This window comes from Sparus aurata, chromosome 14, assembly GCF_900880675.1.
Source record: "Sparus aurata chromosome 14, fSpaAur1.1, whole genome shotgun sequence".
NCBI lineage: Eukaryota > Metazoa > Chordata > Actinopteri > Spariformes > Sparidae > Sparus > Sparus aurata.
In genome coordinates this window covers 8,127,588-8,144,773 of record NC_044200.1, presented here as the reverse complement: position 1 = coordinate 8,144,773, position 17,186 = coordinate 8,127,588, and the positions used below count along the sequence as shown (strand labels likewise).

Sequence of the window (17,186 nt, the reverse complement as noted above, 5' to 3'; positions counted from 1 at the left end):
GACAGAGACAGGGAGGGGAAGGTGCCGGGAGGATAGGAGTATAGATTGGGGAAGGCATGTGTGTGAGGAGAAGACTCGGTATGTGTGTGTGTCTGTGCGTAAAGCATGTGAACTGTCTCAGCGAGAGTCTGCGGAGTTTGAGGCTGAAGTGTGTGTGTGGGTGGGTGTGTGTGTTTGTGTGTGTGTGTGTGTGTGTGTGTGACAGAGAGATGTGAAGCAGAGTTGATGATTGACTCCTGTCCTTTTGGAAGATATACCATGCAAAGCAGGGCGAAAGCAGGCATTACATGTGAGTGTGAGTGTGAGTGTGTGTGTTTGTGTGTGTGTGTTCATGCGTGTCTGTCCCGGCAGTAACAGACGGGACTTCTCCTCCTCTATACCTCCTGACTAAAGTTGCGTTTCAGTTCAATACCTCCACAGACAAACTGCTTAAAACGGCGTTGGGGTGTGTGAGTGTGTGAAGGAGAGAAAAAGAGACACTTTAGAGAAGTGTGAGTGTGTGCGTGTTTTTTTTTTCGTGAGTGTGTGTCCTCTCATCATCTCATCTCCACTGCTCACCACAACTTTATTTACTTCTGCTTTACTCTGCCAGCTATTTATATGTATCTATCTGAAACAGCCCAACATGTTGAAGTGCTGCAACAAGTCAAATACTCGTAAAATAATTCATTTATCATTTCAAACACCTCAAAATTCAAACAATAAAGATTTTTTTTCAATCAGAAGTTGACGTGTTTACAACATGCCCTCCTGCTCATCCGCGCCTTTTAATATTTCACTTATTTACGATTTATTTTTTTTCACTTAATCCAAATTCAATACATGCAAACCCTCAGTAATCCTATTGTCACTCTGCGTGGTGGTGTTGTTTTTGTTTTGTTTTTTTTTCCTTGCCGTATGCTAATGTTAATCTCACTGTGCTCCTCTGATGTTTGTGCGGGCCTCCTTCACTTAGAGGTGCGAACCCTCTAACCTTGCCCCACTCCGACACTGTCAACACAAGTGGCTTTTGCCTGTGGAATAATAGCTGTTTGATGCTTAATGCCGGGAGAGACAGATTATGTTATAATACCCGGCATTTTTAATACTAACACACACACACACACATATACGCAAACACACACACACGCCTCTTCTCTTCCTCTGCCTGCCTTGACTTTTATTGCACTAAAGTAGCGCTCTGTTTTGCCCGATGAAACTAATCTTTTGTTCCGAGATAAACTGGGGTCGGCAGGGTGGAGGTGGTGGGGGATTTCGGGGGCCCCCTTTGAATTAAGAACACATTTGAGATGTGGCAAAAAAAATGTGTTTTTAATAAACCGTTCAATCCGGCAAAGTGGTTGAGGAGAGAGAAAAAAAAGATAACAACAGCTAGGAGGAATTAAAAATTTAAAGGATTACACAGAAAAGCAGAATGTATGGAGATAAATGCAGGGATTACAATGACTTAGGAGGAGAGCGCTTAAAACTCTTGCTTTCCAGTAATGCACTCCATCACTGTGGCTCTGGCCGTGTGTGTGTGTGTGTGTGTGTGTTCATATATGTGTGTGTATGTGTGTAAGCGAGAGAGGGGTATCTTCCTTTCCGTATGTGTGTGTGTGTGTGTGTGTGTGTTTGTGTGTGTGTGTGTGTTTTCGTGTGTGTCGAGCGGTAGTCTCTCAGCGGAGCGGAGTGTGTGTGAGTTGCCAGTGTGTGTGCGCTCCAGCCTCGGTGGTCGCGATGCTCTCCGTTCCTGCGTCTCTGTAAGTGTCCGCTCTCGCCTCCTTCAACCATGCTTCTTCTTCTTCTTCTTCTTCTTCTTCTTCTTCATCCGCTCACCACACTTCCTCTTCCCCCTTTTCCTTCTCCTTCCTCTCTTCCTCTTAAATTGTATTCTTGTAAAAATTCACTCACTTTTGATTGAAAGCAGCCGATGAAGAAGAGTTTTGTCAGAGTTTCTAAAAGAAGGGTTTGTCTGAAAGAAATATTCCTTTTTTATAGGTGAGAAATCATTACTGATTTTTTTTTTATTTGTTGTCGAATAATGAGTTTGAGGGTGAAATAAAACAGTTTTTGTTCAGATTTTATTTAAGCCAACAAAAGTCTTGTGATATGTTTTTTTTTTTTTTGTCTCTGCGTGTTAAGCTGTTAAAAATGCACTTCATGCTTTAACAAAAGCTTGAGTCTTCTGCGATTTATATTATATCATATTCTAATTTTACACCGTAATCAAGCTTTTTATGATTCGAACATTTTTTTTTTTTTCGGTTCTCCGAGCGCTCGGCCGTGTATCAAAATTTCCAGCCGAAGCTGAAAATAGTGGAAACAGACTGCCTTCGCTAACACGGCCTCATCTGTTCGCACAAACAGAACAGAAATATACACACAGGGAGACGCAGAGAAAGCCAAAGCAACCAAAAGACAGAGGGAGAAGACTGAGAAAAGAGACGTTTGAAGGAGCCCGTGTGGCACTGGATGCATGTGGAGATGAAGGGAATGATGTGGTCAAACTGACACATTCCTCGCTGACGGACAGGAGAAGGAGTAGAAGAAGAAGGAGCAGGGTCACAGAAAAGTGAGAGTGCCATAGAGTGAGTTTAGAGGGGGAGTCGGGGGTGATGTTTGGGGGTTGAGGTGGTGTAGGGGGAGGAGGGAGGAGAGGAAAGGCAGTGGTGGATTTTCACACCCCTCCATTTGTCCCCTCCGTTTATTGGGGTGTTTGTGTGCATGTCAGTGCGTTTGAAGGTAGTGGTGGTGGTGGTGGTGGTGGGGGGGGGGCAGCCAGCAGTGGATGTGTCAACACTTTGAGCGGTTTAAACGGGACACACTCAAGATAGAATTTGACATCAGTCGCCGCGCACTCAGCAACAAGGACGGCGTCCGCAGCCTGAAGGATTTTACTTCAATTCATTGAAACGAACTGTTTTATTTTATTATGAGTAAATATGATTCATTGTCAGCTGTGGAAAGTAAATAAGTACGTCTGGCCAAGTACTGTACCTAAGGATGATTCTGAGGTACTTGACTTGCGTATTTCAGTCAGAGAAAAATGAGTACTTGTTTCCTCAAACAATTATTGGACGGCTATAATTACTACTGAAGATTTACCTAGAAAAGAACTGATAAAATGCGGTGTGTTGTAGATTCAGTATGTAAAATAGCTGAAATCAGCCTACAACAGTAAGATTCCGCCTACAAATGATTGCACTACTAATATTAATCCAATATTATAATATATATAATAATAAAAACAGTCTGAAAAAGGCTTTTCTACATATTAAATGCTTTTTTCTTTGAAAACTTAATTAAAATATTATTCTGATGATACTCCGACAAACGTAATTATGCATGCAGGGCTTAAGTTTGAGCATTTTCTTTTGCATTGCGTTGTTGCTGCTTGAACAAAACCAGAATCCAACTCGGCTGTTTATTTGTATTTATTTGAATAATTATTGACTTTTATTTTGTAATTGTAGAGGTACGGACAGGTTTTAGGAGAGAAATTCCTGCGGCAGATGATAAAAACTTGTTTCCAATTTAAGTGAGCAGTGCTGCTTCCACTGTAAGTGTCTCTGTACTTCATTTAAAAGGGTGAGATTAAAGTGGTGTGTGCGTTTGAGGAAAGAGAGAATGTGTGTGTGTGTGAAGGAAAGAGAGGGAGAGAGAGAGAGAGAGCAAGTGGAGTAATTGAGTAGAGTGTCCGTGCTCTGCAAACTAATGCGCTATTCTGCCCCTCTCTTCCCCTGTGGCCCTGTCCCGGCCTCCCTCTCTCCCTCTCTCCCTCTCTCCCTCTCTCTCCCCTCACCCTCCCACCACCACCTCGGACTGGAGGCCATTGTCTGGGCCATATTGTCTGTCCCCAGAGAGCCTTGATAACCGTGTCTCCATCCACGGAGCGAGAGGGGAGCGAAAAGAAAGAAAAGGAAAGAAAGAACGACAGACAGAAAAATACCAGAGGAGAATGCTAAAGCCCCCCTCCTCCCCCCTCGTCCCCACTTCCTCCCCTCTCCCACCACACTCCCACCCACAGCAACTCTCTCCCACCACGACCTCCCACCCCAGTGCGATCAGCTGACCCACTGTGACAGCCAATAGAAGAAAGGGAGGGGGAACATTAGACTGCATTTGTTCTTGTTCTTGTTCTCTATTGATCAGGGGGGGAAGATGATGAAGGGGTCCGGAATGAAGGGGCAAGAGCGATGGAGTGTTAGAAACAGAGAGAAAGTGTGTGTGCGTGTGTGTGTGCCCGTGTGTAAAACACAGACGGAGACAGACGGGGGTGTCCCTCCAGGCTAACTAGAGTCTGGTCATATGACATGAGGTCACAGGGTGGAAGTCAAAGGTCAGCTGGAGGTATTGCACTGTCAACAGAGCAGGAAAACTCCAGCGGGGTGCGTGAATGTGTGGTTCAGTGTGTGCGTATTTCACATCATCTTACTCTCTCCACATCTTCTTCTTCTTCTTCTGCTTCTTCTCCAGCCATCCATCAATTCAGGCAGCTTGTCTTACACTAATCCTACTATGTTTAACGCTCTCTCTCTCTCTCTCTCTCTCTCTATCTCTCTCTCACTTTCTCACGCACACACACACACACACACTCACCAAGTCACTCACTCACTCACTCACACACACACACACTAGTGTTTACCATCCCTCCAATCGACAATAGGAGACAGTGTTAGAGGCTTGGAGCTCCCTCCCAGAGCGCTACAATGAAACTTCTGTCTTTCCAGGTAGCGAGGGAGGGAGAGAGAGAGAGAAGATAGAGAGGGAGGAAGAGGGGAAGGCACGAGGGGAGGGGGGTCAGAGGGAAGCGGAGGAGACCATTTGGGCCGAGGTGGGAGAGTTTCAAAGTGCGGGACGACAGAAAGAGGCCAGCTGGGAGTGTGTGTGCGAGCATTTGTGTGTTGTCATTTATGTGAGAGAATGAGCTTGCATTTGTGTGTGTGTGTGTGTGTGTGTGAGTTTGTGTGTCTGGTTTACAGGGGCAAGCCAAGTCGCTGACAGTGAGACAAATGTTGTGACTCCTTTATGGATTGCTTAACAAATGCAGCACAAATAGTGGCCTGGCACAACAATGGAAAAACACTGTCCCTCGCTCAATAAACATTATGCCGCGTCTCCCCTCCTCGCAAAACACCGGGGGAGCGGGGCCGCCGCTCGTCCACCGGATGCACTTTTCCCTCTCTCTGTCTGTCTCTATTCAGTCCTCCCCTCCTTCTCCTCCTCCCCCAACTCTCTCCTTCTGCTTGTCGTCTTCTTTTTTTCTACAACAGCAACAGTCGAGATTTTCCCACGAGCTGTTTTCGCCCGGTGATGCCGGTGATACCTAAAGTTAACAGATGTACAGACGGAGCAGAGCAGCAAACTTTCCTCTTTTCACTCCCTCCTCCTCTAAACTTCATCATTTCTCCATCCTGTCTTCTGTGCCAAAATGTCAGTGACGATCACGTTGTCTGATGACTCAGTGCAAAGACATGAATAAGGTTTGAAAGAGGGGGGAAAAAAAAAAAGCTGAAAAAAATGACAAGAAGGGCATGTGGAGCGTTGCCTTGCTGATGACTAAAGCTTTGGGTGGATGAATGGACGAGAGAGGCAGACAGACAGACCGAAATAGAGAGAGAGAGGTAGTCCCAGAGGCCACATGACTTGGTCCACGTCTTCTGCGCCCACCCCTTTTTGCTCTCTCTCTTTACACACACACACACACACACAGACAACACATGACTGTCTCTACAGCGTGCATGTATGTGATTAACAGCGGTGACATTAGGGTTGTGTGTGTTATTGCCTTTTGTGGTTAAGCTGGACAGGAAGCACGGTTTGGGCTGTCGGCCGCCGATTTAGGGCACCTCACAGAGGATGCTTTGTGTGTGTGTGAGGCTGAGTGTGTGTCTGCACCTTTGTGTGTGTGTGTGTGTGTGTGTGTGTGTAAGGGTGTGTCTGTGTGTATATATGAGTGTGTGAGCGTACACAGGCAAGAGCTGTGTTCAGATTTTTTCTCCCCGTTACACACTGTTTACCTCGGCAGAGAAAGTCATCAGGGAAAATCCAGCAGGCATTTTACAGCATTTGACATCAGTATTAACAAGCAGGACATTTGTACCGGCAATATCACAGTGTATTTACACGACAAATAGCCATTTTGCTTATGAAGTTGAGACATTTGTTTAGGCTTTTTTTTTTTTGGTTTTTTTTAGTTACCCAGGTTTTCTGTATCTAAATGTTGGAGAGGAATTAAAAAATGTTTCTACTTAGAAGCAGGGCTACAGCGACAATTATTTACATTATTTATTATTTTCATTCCCAATCAATAAATTGTTTAGTTAGTGAAGCGTCTTCAGATTGCTTCTGTCGTCCAGCCTAAAGCCCCAAAGACTCATCGGAAATGACAACGAAAAGCTGCATATCGTTACTTTTAAGAAGTTAGGAACGGCAAACGTTTGACATTTTTTCTCAAAAGATTTTTTTAGCAGGTCATTTCTGTCTGTGAGCTAATTGATTAATTGACTTTTCTTTGCAGCTATACTGCATACGTTTCTTAACACTTGCTTAACACTTAAATTTAAGAACTTCAAGACCTAACGGGGCAACACCAAGAGGAAAGGAATATCAGTGACTTCCTTCTTCAGGTCATCCCTCTGCTAATCTTTATCCCTCAATCTCAGTCTTTCCTCGCTGTTGCTGCCCCACTCTTCCCACTGTTCAAAAGGACAGCCTATAAATAGATATTAGGCAATATCCTTAAGAGTCTGCACAGGGAAGAAGGGAGGGAAGGAGCGAGAGGAGGGAGGGAGGGATGGAGCGACATTCTTACAAACAGCTGATTGTGTAAAGAGGGAACAGTAAGTAAGACAACACCGGGTGGGGCGGGGAGAGAGAGGCAGGAAGACAGAGAAAGGGAAAGAGCAGGAGGACAGACGATGTTAAAATAAGTTCAAGAGTGTGTGACAGAGAGATAGAGACAGCGCGAGAGGGAGAAATCGTTTTGAAAGCTGAGACGACGCAGCCAGAGAGAAAAAGAGAAGGGTGGGTGGGGGGGGTGGCAATAAAGCGAGTGATAGCGCGACACAGGGGGAAACATTTGTTTAAATTCCCGCCTGAGGTGTCATACGGATGTAAATGTTGCGGTCGGCTCCTCGGAGGCAAAGCGCCCTGGGCGCCTTATCTAAAAGGCACATTCCGCTCAACTATTTTGATATGCCCTTCCATTCCCTCAGAGAACAATTTCAAAAGATAGCTCGCATTTACACGCAAATAGACCGTACCTGAGTGACAGGCAGGCAGTTCTTAGCAGTCACAAGGTGGCGGGAAGAAAAACCTTCCACAAATGTCACTTTGACTCTTGACAGCACTTTAGAATTAGCCGCCGTGCTTATTTTTTACTGTAGAAGACAGATCCGACTGACTGTTCAGCATGTGTTTGTGTAGTGACTGAAATAATGGGTTGTAATTTAAAGAGAGGCTGAGCACATACACGCATGCACACACACGCATGCATATGCCGAAGCGCACACACTTTACTGTGGAATTCTCCAGAGGAGGCTCCCACGCTCCCTGAAAGCTTGTTCTGAGTAGAGGAGTTAACAAGAGCAGTTAGCACCATGATAATGTTAGCAGCCAGACGCACAGAGAGAGCTGGGTGTGTGTGTGTGTGCGCGCGTGTTTGTGTGTACGTGTGTGTGTGTGATAGCCTGTGACATTTCTGCGATGGCTGCTTTGCCTTTCCCTCACTGTTCAGTGAAGTTGAAACAAATCTTTGTCCCCATTTTGCTTAATTCATTTGATTTATGTGGTGTGTGTGTGTGTGTGTGTGTGTGTGTGTAGTTTTAAAAGTGTTTCGCTTGCGTGTTCATAAGCCTGCTGCCCGTATTTAAACACGCTTGCGTGTGTGCAAAAAGCGCCGCTGCTGATGTGCCAACATGAAATGGACGCTTGATCACAGTAAACGAAGGCCAGGAGACGGTTAGCCACCGCTGATGGCGATTATTCGGCCTGTTAATGGACGTACGTCGCTGTCCGATTAGTGACTTAGCAGCAGTGGACATATGTGATATGAGAGGGACTTAACTGAGGAGCCGCTAATCATCAAAAAGCCAAGGGGAAGTGGCGCTCTAATCTCAGCTTAGCGCTCTCACCGTGTGCGCGCATGTGTGTGTGTGTGTGTGTGTGTTTGTGTGTGGATCCTGCACTGGAAATAAGAGTTTAAGGGACAGGAAAGACGAGCAGCAGATTGGAGTTTACTATTCATTTGATTTGTAAATCAAAAAATACACTTGCAATATTGTTGCACTAGTGTTATATCAATACTGTGCTGCTTTGTGGAACAGCGGAGCAGCATGTGTGCGTATGCATGTGTTAATGACTGTATTTGGCGTGATGTGTTCGATTTTTTTTGGTATTGTTGGACTGGGCAAAATTATGCTAATATTCTCTAATTACGACCTGGACCACACTGCCAATTTGTCGACTTAATAAAACCTCATCCTTTATTTTTTAATCCTCCTCATCGCTCGGTGCCTTCAAGCGGCTTCCTCCAGGTCTCGTCCAGGTCTCTGCCAGCGTGACAGCCCTGCCAAACTTTAAATGAAGTAGCCGGCGTAACCTGCACACCCGCCGTGCACAATTGTATAGTAATTCAACTTCAAAGGCGAACGGGAGGGAGAGAAGGGATTTTATAGCCGGAGAGGAGCTGCGAACGGCCTCCCCATTCATAGACACCCACCTCTGAGGAAGTGGTAGCGGGGTTGGGGGAGGGGGGTTGGATGGGTGTGAAGAGGAGTGGAGGAGAAGAGGAAGAAGAAGAGGAGCAAAACATGTCATGAAATGTTTAACACTGACTTTTTCCTGGAGAAATGGATCGCTTTCTTTGGACCCCAGATTTTTTTTAGATATCTGTGTTGTTTTCTGAGTTAATGGTTAACTGTCCATGCGTCGTGACTACTGTGGCTAAACGACAGATAACGAACTTGTAAAAGCAAAACTAAACATCACCGCGTCGACACACTTTGGAAGATGTGTCTGCTGCCGAGCCAAAGTGCAACATTAGCGAGGGGAGAGGATTCAGAGCTGACTCCAAGTCTCTGTGCAGGGTTATGGCTAGGCAGAGGTGTGCACAGGACACAAGGGGAGGTGTGTGTGCATACGTGTGTCTGAAACAAAAGGCCTCAGTGTGAGAGAGGGAAAGGAGGTAAAGTAAACAGGCACTGATGAAGACAGACCTGCAGTGTGAGGGCCTCTGTTCCATATATGTGCACATCTATATATGTGTGTGTGTGTGTGTGTGTGCCGCGTGGCTCAAAGCCCCGTAGTTTGTACAGCTGGCCCTGCCGCTCGCATTGGATGGTGTGAGTGTGGACTGACACACACACACAAACACACCTTCCTCAGTCATTCTATCTCAAGTATCATAAAAGTTATCAATTAGAGTTTTGATATTAATAGGATTTAATGATGGCAGTGTTCAGCTTTATCTCTCAAGTCTTTTGTCATCGAAACAAAGTCTTCGTTGGTTTTTGCTGAGTAGGCCCACGGAGATAGAGTGTCCAGGAGAAACAGATAAAGAAATCAGCCGCAGATACACATTCTTGTTGACTGTGTGTGTTTGAGTGTGTGTGTGTGTGTGTGTGTGTGTTTGTCTTCATGAAAACACTAATTCTAACTTGTTCAGCATCATTGTAACAGACGAAGGGAATCTTTCCTCAATGAAAGCGTACCAAAATAAATATGTCATTAAAACAGTGAGAATGTACTTTTGCACAACTCGGCTTAATAGCCACTTTTCCGTCATGGTGATACAGTGATTTTCTGGTTTGACTTCAGTTAAAGTTTTACATGGGTCCTCTCCATAAGTGGATAAAATTGTCCAATTTCAAACCCCTGCAGAGCCCATTGAAACTCAAAAAGGCATGCAAACAGTTGCGTTTCGCCGCTATACGCTCCTGAAAACTTGACATTTTGGAGATGAAAAAGGTTCCCAGCGATATGCAAATGATAACAGCAATTTGTAAATTGGTTTCAATGATTAGATTATCTGTGAGGACTAGTAATCTTGCAGGAAAACATCTTCCAAAAACAATTAAAGGTAATTTAATTACATCAGTATGGCGTAGAGGTAGTTTTCTCATGGTAATACTGGAGGAGAGTTTATTTGATTTTGACCGTAACCTTCCCCCGCGATGTGATAACGCCGCATGTTGTGTTTCTTAGCATGGCGCATCGCTCATCTCCTCCAGTGAGCTGCACTCAATATTGTTTGCCTTTCCACTGTCATAAGGTAAATAAGCAATGAATTAGTGGCAGTGGCTGCTCCTAGGAACAATGCCAGATGTACAGTCCAGAGGAAATCCAATAGAGTCAAGAGTGTAATCAGTTTACCGGAGGCAAGCAGCGAGAGGGGGGAAGAATTCAAGAGAGAGAGAGGACGGAGACGCCTGTTGCTTCTTTCCTTGCTTCTCCCCGCTTACCATCGCACACACCCCTCCCCTAAAGTTTTCACAGTCCCTCCATCCCTCTATCCACACCTCCATCCCTCCATCCATGTCACGCATTGCCTCTGTGCAACTGAGCGTTAGCAGCCTATTACCCGGGGTCATAGTCGCAGTGGCTTCAAGGCTGACAAGTGCATCTGAAAGCACTCAGGCGATGCTGAGAACCACATTAAATTCTATTATTGCCGCATAGTCACTGCATCCCTATTCAGCTGAAGTACAGGGAGGCAAATTTACCTTGTGAGAGACAGAGTTCACCTAATAGATGTGGCTTTATATCCTTTTCTGCTTTTCAAGGGAACAAAGCCACAGTAACACATGCAAACAGCGGGGCCCTCGTGTTGCTAGCTATTTTCCTCTAGATCCTCTATTGTCCGGAGGTTTTCATAACCACATATTATTGCCACTGTGCATACCGCTCTCATTCTGTGTCTCTCTATTTTTTTCCCCACTCTTTTCCAATCTTTCTCTGAAAGCCTATTGTCAAGACATGGTCATTTCCTCCACAATGCCAGTGCAAGCGGGCTCCATTTGCAGTAATGGCCCCGTCTTTTGGAAAATGTGAACGTTGAGTGGCCCCCAATGGTAAACATACTGTAAGTCCTGAGAGTGTGTTTGAAGGTCTGCCAAGGAGCTGGGTGCTCACAAACCGACTGAAGGGATATTGTGTGGAGCTGCGCTGTGAGAGCTCTGTAGACTGAATGTGTGATTTAAAAAAAAAAAAAACAGCTAATCCAGAGAAAAGGAAAGAAGGAGAATTGGTGGAGGTTGATGAGCTGAAGGGGATTGAGTGAATACCTGCTCAAAGGACTTAAAGATGTCGTCATGCAAGCCTTTTTACAGTTAACATGCAGCAAAGTGGGTAAAAATGAAAGTTAGATCAGACCGTCGAGTAGTTTACAGGAACTAGCTCTATCCTCATGAACCTCCACACTTCCTGTCACCACCGTCATGCAACTCCAGCCGTCAACCTATTATATCATCCTTTGAATATTGCTCACTGTTTTCCTTTCTCTCTCCTTCTTTCTATCTCCCTTCTCCCTTTTTTTTCCAGGATGTCTTCCAAGCGACCAGCCTCTCCATATGGGGGGACAGATGGAGAGGTAACCATGGCAACCAGCAGACAGCGAGTGGAGGATGAGGATAGCGAGGGACTGGGCGGTGTCATCCACCTCCCCCTGGCCTCCTACTGTGGCAAGGTGTCCCCTCGCTCGCCCCCCAACCGCAACTTGGACAGCCCCCCCAACATGGTAAGGACAGCTATCATTTTTTGCAACCTATTCAAATTTTTTTGTTTCTCAGGGTGGAATAACTCACCTATGGTTGACGTTGGCCTTGAGTGCTGACTAAGGCTCTCTAAAATGGTAGCAACATTTAAAGTACGTAACTGCTTCAAGGTTTACTTCACAATCTCAACCCAGCAGAGTAGTCACATTACTTTTTCTTCTGTTGAAAACGTTTTTCTTTTAAATTACAATATTCTTTATATATATATATATATATATATATATATATATATATATATATATATAAGATATATAATAATATATATATAAATAATATATATATATATATCTAATATCATATATACATATATATAATCTATCATCTATATATATACATCTAATATATACAGATATCCTATAGATATATATATATAAGATCTATATATATATGACCTGATATGCTATATTATCTATTCTATATCTCTACATATATACTATATATATATATATATATATATATATATATATATATATATATATATATTACATATATTATGTCTATATTATAATTTATATGTCCATAAATCCATTAGAATTGGTAAATTTAGTCTTACCAGTTTGCCAAAATGTAAAAAAGTGTATACCAGAAAGCATTATGGAAAGTATAGTTACCCAAATAGAAGTAAAACAACTAATGACAATAGGACTTTACAAATTCAATAATGTGTTTTATGTTGCTCTATATGTTAGACATTGTGACTGCAACACTGACACTATCTTATGTACCATATTAGACAAATATTTGCCCAGTGGTAAAAAAAAAAAAAAAAAAATACATGGGGGCTTATGGGACAAAAACATAATTTTTTTCAATGAATCACAGGAAATGACTGAACAGTACAACCTGTATTCAAATTGATGGCAGTTTCCCAACTTGTGAAAATGATCCAATGATAAAATGGCTGCAAAAAAGTTGAGTTTAAGTTACTTTACCTGTTGGGAAGGGCTGCAGAGTCTGCCTCTGTATGTTTTTCCAGGCCTCCCAGGCTAAAAGTGACCCTGAGGGCACAGACCCTAGATCAGATTATGTTCATGGTAATCTTGACCTGAAGCACTACAGAGGGATAGTCAGCAGCTGAGGGGAAGTGTATGCCTGTGTTACCCTGTGTTAAATTACCTGGCTAAGTACTTACCGTTTATTTATGGATGTTGTCAGCTAGAAGTTAGCTTAATTGATTTTTTATCTCTTATCTTCTGTAATGGGTGTATAATGTAGTTTGAGGAATTAAACATGTTTAAAATAGTTGTGTTGTGTTTTATGGAATTTCCAATAATTTCGAGGAAGGAAGACGGTGATGCTTCTGCATTTCATACCTGATCTGATAACTGCTCTTTGACATTGTTATATTGTACGATCCTCTAATGGTGAACAGTCACCTTTTAAACCCAAACACAAAAAGCTGCTCAAATCTGAACAATGAGGGAAAAAAATATATGGATGTTATATGGATGTTTGTTTGATGATTCCTGTCAGACATGAAAAGAATGAGATTTCTAAAGAGGCAGAAATTGACTTTCTCCGCGAGTGAAAAGCAGTAAGTTGCTGGAAGCTGGAGCTTTGTTTTTTGTTTCCGTTTTTTTTTTTTTCTTCTCAAAATTGGGAAAAAAAATTAGGGTTCAAGGCTACTGTTTGGGTTCACACGTGTTTTTGCTTTTATGTGCGCACCACCAGCCGTTGCCTTGAGCCCATTTGATGCACAGTTGCGTGACTGCAAAATGTGAGCCATTGCAGTGAGTCATTTTCTTCAGGATTGAAGTGTGACATTCTGCGGTGGTGCTGTATGTATGGCTCTAAGTACATTTGTGTGATCGTGTATTTGTACAGTTGAATTGCATCTCCTCTGTGATTCATGTTAAATATTAGTGTAGGCCTCGCAGTATACATCTTATTGTAAACTTCTGTTAGTTGACGCTCATGTGTGTGTCTGAGTACACAGCGATGTGTGCATTTTTAAGATGACTGTTTTCCTGCACGTGACTCATTCCACATTCTATACATGTGGTGTGATTTGCAATGCATATTCAGTAAATAAGTATGATTATGTGACTGAGAAGGGTATGGCATGTTGCTTTTATGCGTGATTTAGTATTGTAAATTCATGTCCACCACAAGAAACGTATCATTAACATTTGAGGGCATCTCTTAAAGGATTTGGTCTTCTGTAGAACATAAGAGTGTGTATTTTCACTTGGATACAGTGTGTGTGCCAGGACACAAGGCGCTGTCTTAGCTTCTCTTGGGCCCTCACCTTGATACACACCTCGTCACAGCAGCACTGAGATAACAGCCGTCGACCTTTCCCCCATACCGACGATAAATGCCCGCATGCTGTAAAACAATGAAACTGTGCTTAGGAGCCGTAATGGAAAGCTAATTCTGTAATTAGCCCGCTGATTAGCCTGCAGGCCCCTCCCGCCGTGGAGTCATGTGTGGCAGGTGCCGACTGTAAACCAAAGTCCTGGGACCACGCAGGCGTGGAAACACCCACATACACACACATTCACTCTGGGTTATCTATTGCTGTTGAGGACAATGATTAGATTATTCCTGGTTCATTTAGATAGATCTATCTTTATCTACACTTAATATATAAAAGCAAATACAAACATTATTATATTAACAGTAATATTTTGTTCAGAACAGTCTCATCACTTTCCTCATTAGGTCATTATGAACGGACCCCTGTAATTAAATATCCTCACGTCCATTAGCCGATACACAAGGGAGACAGAGTGTGTGTGTGTGTGTGTGTGTGTGTGTGTGTGTGTGTGTGTGTGTGTGTGTCTGAAGTACTTGTGTTGGTGGGGGGGACTCATACTCAGCATAATAGCTGATGTGGCTTATTAAGTGGCAAACTAGGATGTGTGTGTCTAGCGGGTGGAATGGGGCTTATCCGACTGCCTGCTTGGCATGTTGTAAGATGTGTGTTAAGGTTTTTTTTTGAGAGGGTGGGTGGGGGTTACAGCACCAATCCCTTTGCCGCTGACTGTAAGTGAAGAGTGGATGAAGAGAAATGGCGAGAGAGATGGAGAGGGAGAAGGAGATTTACGACGTGGCGGGGGTGTCGGTGGGACTCAGGGGGAGTGTGGTGGGGGTCTGTGTCTCTCGGGGCAATTGTCGTGAAGTGATAGGGGGAAGTAAATGGCTCATTGGCGACCGGTTGACTTGGAAGTGAAGCAGCGGGGCAGAGTGAGAGGAGGAAGGGGGGGGGGGGAGATTACAGCTTTATCTTGTCATAGTAAATTAACACGGCGGCGGAGAAGCGCTCGGCTACACACTGACCTCTTCATCCCGCCTGCCTCGCCTGCCTGCTCAGCTTTGGCCCGGCCGTTTTACCTGCCCGCTGCAGCTGTACAGCCACACAGAAGATAAAAAAAAAAAAAGAAAACAGCACTCACACATGTTTCAAAAAGCTGAAAGGTGCCAGATTATCCACTTTTTTTCAAATTTTGTTTTTGCACAAACCCCCGGCTTCAGACACGAATAGTGCTATTCATAATGGTTTGCAAATGAATGTAGTTTAGCTAAAAGGGTGTTTTTATTGAATGTGAAGTTCTCACCATGCTGGTGGACCCTGATTGGCTGAGTGCAGCTCAGTTCAAACGACTGATGGGAAGGATTTTAACAGCAGTTCAGCGAGGTCAGCCAATCGACACGGAATCCTGTCATGATGCTGCGGAAGTTACTAAAAGGATGGATTTTTAACTTTATTCCCTAGTAAACAACCAAAATGAAATCATCATAACAGGGTCTGTATAGTGCAAGTGCAGATTTAATACCTTGCCTCTTGCTTCTTGCTTTCTTATAGGTCTTTAATGTTTGCAAAAACATGTTTTCACATCAAGCAGAGGCAAGCATCTTTTCTCATAAACGTGTTAATGGACAGACACTAATTATTTCATTAACAGGCGAAATGCACGCTTGCACGATGGGAAACTACAAAGATATTTCATCAGGCATTATTTCTTATTTATATTCCTCCACGAGCCCTCTCTTCCCATCTTTTTTTGTGTTATTTCTATGTGTGATTATGTGTGTGTGTGTGTGCGCGTGTGTTCGTAAGAATTTGACAGATTTAACACAGTCATTGAGCTGTCTTGAGACACAGTGGTCACACTTAATTTCTCATGCCAGTGATGCACTAATGAATCAACACACGCTTGCCTGTCAACAGCGAGGGGTCGTGGTAAAATACACTGGCATACATTTTAGCCAAACTGCTATTTAAAATGGAGGAAATGCAGCTGCACGTTTCAACATAAGGAAAGGATAAGTTTGTAGATCTTGGACCAGTCGTTTAAAATAGAATTAAACAACAGTTTATTTAGTGTTCCAGAGACACTGATATTAATAAACAAAACAAAAATCACTATACGATATGTTTGTTTTTTTTGTTTTTTTTTTACATTCGAGGTTTCCACAGAAAAAGCTTAACCATATTGTTGTAACAGGGGGATAAAAGTAGTGTGTGTGTGTGTTTGCCTTGCTTGTCCCAGCCTGAGGGACCTCGCAGTCAAAACTGACAGTGTCTGTGTTTAGCCATGGCATGTAAAGGGATTTGCTGCGTGCGTGTGTGCGTGCGTGTGTTTGGGTGTTTGGCAGTGTGTCGGAGGTGTGTTAAGTGTATGTCGCGGAGATTGGCAGCTCTGGCGTGGAGCTAAGTCTTACCCCCCTGCAGGAGCGATCAGTGACATTCTCATGGTGTGTGTTTGTGCGTATTTTGGATGAGCAGCTGTTTCCAGTTCTTCCCACTGCCACATTGTCCATGCCTTGATCCACAGCGACGCGCCAAGCATCCAATATTGTTTTTCACACATACACCTTGCGCAGCCTGAGACATGTCAGGCTACGGTAGAGAGAGAGAGAGGGTCGCTCCTGTCGGGCAACAGAGAGGGAGGAAATGGAAGAAGACGAAGAAGAAATCAAAATAAGAACACGAACAGCGGCATCTGTGTTGGCTGTAGGAAAAAAAAAAGCATTTGGATTCTCCCCCCCCCCCCCTCTTTCTGGCAAGAGTTACGTGTTTTTAAACCAACCTCCCCTCACAGATGAGCTTAAGAAGACAAAAGTTGTTTAATTCGGTTCCATTGCAGAGGCAGTAAAAGGATAAAGAGAGTGAGGCGCAATTTTCACTTTGTTCCAGTCATTTTGGAAGAGAATTGACATCTGCAAACTAAAGGCAGAACCGCCCACACTGCCAGCCTGCCACATCCAGTGCATATAAATACATATATGCAGGCACTCACACATTAACACACGCACACACACCTACAGGCTATGTGCACTCATAGTGTCACACATATGCGCACAGAAATGGCAAAAACCCCGCTCACACACACATGCGCCAAGAGAAGGGCACGAACATGTACAGTATCCAGGATTTGTACTTTCTGTTTGTACTTCTGAATAAATGCATGTTGATGAGAAAAG

At 43.7% G+C, this 17,186-nt stretch overlaps 1 protein-coding gene across 11 annotated transcripts in view; it reads left to right on the top strand.

Annotated features, from left to right (window-relative positions):
• The window catches only part of sox5 (SRY-box transcription factor 5), a 91,211-nt gene that overhangs the window by 340 nt on the left and 73,685 nt on the right, over positions 1-17,186 (top strand). For 9 of the 11 annotated variants that reach the window (XM_030440046.1, XM_030440045.1, XM_030440052.1 and 6 more), the window contains exons 1-2: positions 1,627-1,742; positions 11,524-11,719. In XM_030440046.1, coding sequence (XP_030295906.1) covers positions 1,720-1,742; positions 11,524-11,719 — 219 coding nt within the window. In that variant the 5' untranslated portion in view covers positions 1,627-1,719. Of the gene's footprint in view, positions 1-1,626; positions 1,743-11,523; positions 11,720-17,186 lie in introns of those variants that run through there. The other 2 variants (XM_030440053.1, XM_030440050.1) reach the window with 1 other exon arrangement.